This window comes from Crocuta crocuta, unplaced genomic scaffold, assembly GCF_008692635.1.
Source record: "Crocuta crocuta isolate KB4526 unplaced genomic scaffold, BGI_CrCroc_1.0 scaffold339, whole genome shotgun sequence".
Lineage (NCBI taxonomy): Eukaryota > Metazoa > Chordata > Mammalia > Carnivora > Hyaenidae > Crocuta > Crocuta crocuta.
The window spans coordinates 335,149-341,715 of NW_027530357.1; the positions used below are offsets into that span (position 1 = coordinate 335,149).

A 6,567-nucleotide genomic window follows, 5' to 3' on the forward strand; every position below is an offset into this window, starting at 1 on the left:
CCCGCCCTCCGGCCCCCTCAGCACCGCCCACCGGCCCCACAGCACCGCCCACCCCGCTCCACAGCCCCGCCCACCGGCCGGCTCCGCCTGCAGCCTGCCTGGCGGGCACACATGGACGTCTGGGTAGTGTTCCCTCCGGTGAAGTGTGCCTCCCCTGCCCTGCCTTCCCCTCCCCTGTGGCTGCTCGGCTCAGAGTCCCGGTCACAGGCCTGTGAACAGCTCTTCGATGTCCCTAAGCAACCCCTAGTCCCTCCCAGAGGAACACCAGGCCAGACAACCATGGGATGCATCACTTTCTTACTTTTCCTACCACATCGGCACTGAGTTTTAAAAGGATAAGATAATGGATGCGCCTGGGTGGCTCAGTCGGTTAAGCGTCCAACTTCGGTTCAGGTCGTGATCTCGTGGTTTGTGGTTTCGAGCCCCGGATCGGGCTCTGTGCTGACAGCTCAGAGCCTGGAGCCTGCTTTGGATTCTGTGTCTCCCTCTCTCTCTGCCCTTCCCACGTCACGCTCTTCTCTCTCTCAACTCTCTCAAAAATAAACAAACATTAGGCATGGAGGAGGACACTTGTGGGGATGAGCACTGGGTGTTATACGGAAACCAACTTGACAATAAACTATTTGTTAAAAAAACATTAAACTTTTTTAAATATTAAAAAAACTAAAATGCTAAAATAATAAAGTAATAGCATCCAGTGTGGGCTAGGATATGGAGAAGCAGGCACCTTCATATCTAATTGATGGGAATCTTTTTCAGGACAAAGAAATATAACCCTGCAAACCACCTCATTTTTTGGTCCAGTTATTATTTTTTAAGTTTATTTATTTGTTTATTTTGAGAGAGAGATAGGGAGAGTGAGTGGGAGACAGAGAGAGAGAGAATCCCAAGCAGGCTTCACACTCAGCATGGAGCTCGCTACAGGGCTTGAACTCACCAACCGTGAGACCATGACCCGAGCTGAAACCGAGAAGTGCACACTTAACTGACGGAGTCCCCCAGGTGCCCCTTGATCCAGTTATTTTACTTCTGGCAACGGATGCTGAGGAGATCAAAGATTTCAACAAAGGCTTTACAAACAAAGTTATTCATCACAAAATTATTTCTAATGGTAAAAAATTGAAAACAATCTAGACATCCTGCAATAGGGGATCAGTTAAGTAGATAGAAGGTCATACTATGCCAGGATTAGCGAGAAAAATGTTTTTGGAATAGAAACAAATACTTCCAACAGAATAGGTGAAAAAAAGACAGGTTATGAATCAATATCACACGGCCTAATCATATTTATTTATTTTAATTTTTTTAGTGTTTTATTTATTTCTGAGAGAGAGAGACAGCGTGAACAGGGGAGAGTCAGAGAGAGAGGGAGACACAGAATCCAAAACAGGCTCCGAGCTAGCTGTCAGCACAAAGCCTGACGTGGGGCTCGAACCCATGAACTGAGAGCTCATGACCTGAGCGGAAGTCGGCCGCTTAACTGACTGAGCCACCCAGGCGCCCCAGCCTAATCATATTTTAAAAGTCATGCATTGGGGCGCCGAGGTGGCTCAGTGGGTTAAGTGACTGACTTCGGCTCAGGTCATGATCTCACAGTTTGTGAGTTCAAGCCCCGCGTCGGGCTCCATGTTGACAGCTTGGAGCCTGGAGCCCTCTCTCTCTGCCTCTCCCCTGCTCATGCTCTGTCTCTCTCTGTCTCTCAGAAATAAGTAAAAGTTCTTTTTTTTTTTTAAAAAAGGCATACGTTATGTTAAAAGAACATACATATTTATATATGTGTGTATATCCACTCATATATACATATATTTATTTACATATACACACACACTAGAAATATACCAAACTCTTTACTCTGAATGAAGAGGCCACTGATAATTTTTATATTCTTCATGTTTCTATGTTTTACAAATCTTCTACCCTGTTCATGAATCGCTTTTCTATGAGAAACAAATATTGTATTGCATCTGCTTTTTTTTTTTTTTAATTATGAGATGTGAAGGGGAGGGGAGAATGTGACATGGAAGGCCACTTGTGCCCAGTCATAGGAATATCTGGCCTGACTCCATGGGGACCCTCATGCCTGAGGTTTGCACGTGAAGGAGGACAGGAGTATAGCTCGGACACGAACACTTCAAGAAAGTGAGGAAAAGGGGCCCATAGCAGTGTCCGAGAGGCCTTCAGCGGAATGAGTACCATGTGATGCTCACCCCTCAGAGAGCCCTGGGGTCTGGCTTGAGACCTGAGGCCAGTCCTGACACATTTAGTGTAAGACCTTGGGCAGGACATTTCACCTAGGTTCCAAGTGTTGGCTTCTCTAAAGTGAGTGCATCCTAAATTGATCCTGGGACCCTAGCGGTCCAGTCTCAAACTGGTGTTCCGGTCCAGGAGACATAAGCCAGCAACCGAAAGTAATTTCATAGTAATGTGTCTTGTTCATATCCAAGGCCATGGAGGAGGATCCAGCTTTTAACTCACAGCAACACCCTTTGATGTCTCTTGACCAGGGAATGGCTAGGACCCCTGGCCTGTTAATGAATTTTGTCCCAAAGTCATGGGATTTGTAACCTCTGCCTGACCTCTTGCAGGCCGTTAGGAAGTCCAAGCCGAGGTCCTAGAGCCCCTACACTGTCCCAGTGAGGGGAGCTCATGTTATTATCCGAGGCCCTTCTTGTTCCTCAAAGACCCTACACCATTGGTGATTTCGTTACATTTCCCCAACTGCACTGTGCAGAGGGTAGGATGCCACCTCACAGATGAAGAGACTGAGGTTCTGAGAGTCCAGGGGGTTGGCTAGAGTCACGTGCACAGTTTAACACTGGGTCCTGGGAGCCGCGGGGTGCCTTCTGAGTGACCTCTCCCACTTGCCTGCAGAGGAGCTGGACAAGCTGATCTCGGACCGGCCGGAGAGCTGCAGACGCCCCGGCCAACTGGGAGACCCCGAGGCCCCTGTGCTGACTCACGCCACCACGGTGGCCATGGCCCGGGGGTGCCTGGCTGTCTCCCAGCTTCCGCCCCAGCCGCTGATGACCCTGTCCCTGCAGTCAGGCCCCCTGCACCACCAGGTCCAGCCCCAGGCACACCTCGGCCCAGACTCTCCCGCCCCGGCCCAGACCCCACCACTGCACGCGCTGCCGGAACTGAGCCCCGGCCCCCTCCCCCACCCCGCCATGGGAAGGGCGCCCGTGGACTTCATCAACATCAGCACCGACATGAACACTGAGGTAGATGCCTTGGATCCCAGCATCATGGATTTCGCTCTGCAGGGTGAGGCTGGAGGAATGGAGGGAGGAAACAGGGGTGGGGTTGGGGGGCTGGAGGGCCACAAAGATGGGGGAGGGCAAGAGAGAGGAGGTCTGTCTGCATCTACACCTCAGCTCATTCCTTTGACAAGCACTTCCCAACCACCTAATGATGGTGAAGTACAGCCAGCATTGAGTGAGTGCCTACTGTATACCAGGCCTTGTGCCCAACGCTTCATAGCCATCACCCATCTCACTCTGCAACGGTCCTGAGAGGCCACTGCCCATTTCATGCCCCCATCTTGCCAATGAGGAAACAGAGAAATGAGGTCCCCTGGCTAGTCAGTGGCCCCACCGGGATTTCAACCCAGGTCCATCGGACCCCCAACTCTTCACCCATAACTGCTTCTACTTGCGTGTGTCAGCCTATGTCAGGTCACACTCTGACCCAACTGCCTGCCACATAGTCATCCTTAATACCCAGGAGCTGAACGAATGAATGAATGAACAAGGGAGGTGCCCCGTGACTCATCCGTTCACGACGCTGGTGCACCTACCGTGTGCCAGCCAATGGCTGAGAGCTCCTCTGCCCTCAAGGGGTTCGGTGTCTAGAGAGGGAAATGGATTGCTTAGCAGTTTGTTAGTCAGCAAGTGAGCAAGTCACTTACAGCTGTGAAATGGGTGTATCTGGACCTCTCTGCCTCCTGCCTGTCCCACTGGATTATCGTGTAGTCAAACTGTGCTGTGTGGTTTTGTCCCCTGACTTTGTCATGAGGGGACGCCTTAGTGTCAGTAAGTGCTTTCCACACATCCTGTCCAAGGATAGGAGGCATGAGGGGGTCTCCGATCGTCTCCATTTCATTCAGAGGAGCGTGAGGCTCCGAGACAGAAGTGACGTTCTCAGGGATGCCCAGAGGGAAGGGAAGGGTGGGGCTAGAACGAACTTGGTGCCCCCATGCTCCCCTGAAGTCCCCGACTCTGAACCACAGTCTCCGCCTCTTCCTTAAGACAGGATCTGAACTCGGGTCTGTCTGACATGACACCAGCTCACCCAAGCATTTGTTGTCTTTGAAAGGGAATCTCTGGGAGGAGATGAAGGATGGGGGCTTCAGCCTGGACACGCTGGGGGCCTTCGGAGACTCCCCCCTCGGCTGTGAGCTGGGGGTCTCGGGCCTGACCCCCGTCTCCGGCGGCAGCGACCAGTCCTTCCCAGACTTTCAGGTGACCGGTCTGTATGCTGCATACTCGACTCCCGACGGTGTGGCCGCGTCTGCCACCTCCTCCCCTCCCCAGTACCTGGGTGCCCCAGGGAACAAGCCCATAGCCCTGCTTTGAGGTGACCGTCTCACCTGCCCCAGCACCCGCGCCCGGGCAGAGAGCTCCCTGGGCCGGGTGTTCCCGGAAGCAGTCCTCTTACGTCTTGTCGGCCACCCCAGGCCCTCTCGCACCCCCACAGGAGGCCTTTGGGGCCACCCGAGTCAGAAGGACAGAGGAGAATGGACGGGCATTCCAGCAAGCCCCTGACACCTGAGAACGAGATTTCTCCGCCGGCATCCCCCCTGGGCCCCCAAGATGACCCGCAGTCCCCTCGGGATGGGACGCATTGGCGGGCTACGGAAACGCCCCAGCAGGGAGGCCCTTTAATTTATTCTTCTGGGAGTAAGCCTCCACCTCAGCCTCCAGAGGACAGGCCTGGAGGCCAGGAGCAGAGCTGGCGGACTGGCGAACTTCTCTTGGACTGGCCCAGCCGGCCTCTGAAACGGGTGCCCGCCCCGCACCCCTGCAGGCTCCCCGCTCCCGTAGTCCGTTAGAATTTCACACAGCACGTCCCAGGCCATGCTGGCACCGTGCCCCCGTGAACATGTATTTATATTTATTGGAGCCTGTCCACACCATCTCTTGGAACCCAGCCCCTGGCCTCTGGGACGAGAGTCCCTGGCACCTCCCTGCATCCTGGCAACCAGCACTCCTGAACCCCCGGTGAATCATGGCTCCAGCTGGCTCTCGGTCTCTTTGCAGCCCTGGGCTGCTTTTTAGAACAAGAAGCACTTTTGAGACTATGAAACATCCACTTTTTCTAAATTAGGTTCCAGCTCTTTTTTTTTATTTTTTTATGTTTATTTATTTTTGAGAGAGAGAGACAGCGTGCAAGCAGGGGAGGGGCAGAGAGAGAGAGAGAGAGGGAGACACAAAATCGGAAGCAGGCTCCAGGCTCGGAGCTGCCAGCACAGCCCGACGCGGGGCTCCAGCTCACAAACCGTGAGATCACGACCGGAGCCAAAGCTGGGCGCTCAACCGACTGAGCCCCCAGGTGCCCCAAAGACCAGGTCATTTTCTAACTGCCCAGGCATGGTCCTGATTTCTTCCCGGTGCACCTAAGAGGGGAGGTGCCATCCGTAGTTTGGGACTGGGGGGCTTTCTAAGGGCGAATCGGGAGGGGAATGGGAAGAATGGCAGTGGGCGTTTGTGCTGGAATTTAAGACACTTGATGGAAAAGCAAACAACCGTGTGGAGTTTGGCCCATGTAGCGAGTGGGGGCCGGTGAGGCTAGGGTGCGGAGTATTTATTGGCACTTGTTTGCCTATTCATTGCCTCATGACCATTGTATGTGTTTCTTTTCTCTTTGTCAACTACTGATTTTGCGAGTGGCAGATTCTGCAGACAGTGGGTTGGAGGAGGGACGGGACAGGGGGCGGGAAGACAGAAGGCGACCTGGGACCTCCCGGGAAGGCGAGGCCGAGAACCTGCTACAGTGGCCTGCACCACTGCCCTCTCTTGACCAACTTGGTGTTCGGCTCCTGTATCTGGGAGCTCCCAAACCCAAGAGCCAGAGTTTCCATCAGCCAGCCGCCTGGAGGGTGCAGGGTTTAGGCCTGTCTTGAAGGACCACCTTTAAGTACCTCCTGCCCAGTTCTGGAACTTTCTGCCGAGCATCTACCATCTTCAGACACAGCCTGGTACGTGGGTCTGAGCGGTACCGCTCAGCTGCTTTGTGTGACGTGCCCCCCAATAAGTGGAGATGTTGGAGTTGTCAGCAAAGACCCTGTGTTCGGGCGACGCGAAGACTGTACTAGTAGGTGATGAATAAATGTCTTCTGTCAATAAAGGCTGAGCAGCAGCTCCGTGGCTCAGGGGGAGTTGTGGCAGAGCAGGGGGAGGTGAAGGACAGAAACGCCATTTGTCACTCAGCCCTCACAGGTAAGGCCCCATTTACAGATAGGGAAACTGAGGCCCAGAGAAGCAACACTGAAGCCAGGTCTCTGATGCCAGGTTCCCATTGCACCAGAAACGGTGTGTGTATGTGGGGGGGGGGAGGGGGTGGTCCTGG

The 6,567-nt window shown here is 53.6% G+C and overlaps 1 protein-coding gene across 1 annotated transcript in view; it reads left to right on the forward strand.

Annotated features, from left to right (window-relative positions):
* FOXN4 (forkhead box N4) overlaps positions 1-4,574 on the forward strand; it is a 25,071-nt gene extending 20,497 nt beyond the window's left edge. The window contains exons 8-9 of the mRNA XM_077765922.1: positions 2,854-3,264; positions 4,315-4,574. Of these exons, the coding sequence (XP_077622048.1) occupies positions 2,854-3,264; positions 4,315-4,574 (671 nt within the window). The remainder of the gene's footprint in view (positions 1-2,853; positions 3,265-4,314) is intronic.
* Positions 4,575-6,567: the final 1,993 nt, after the last annotated feature.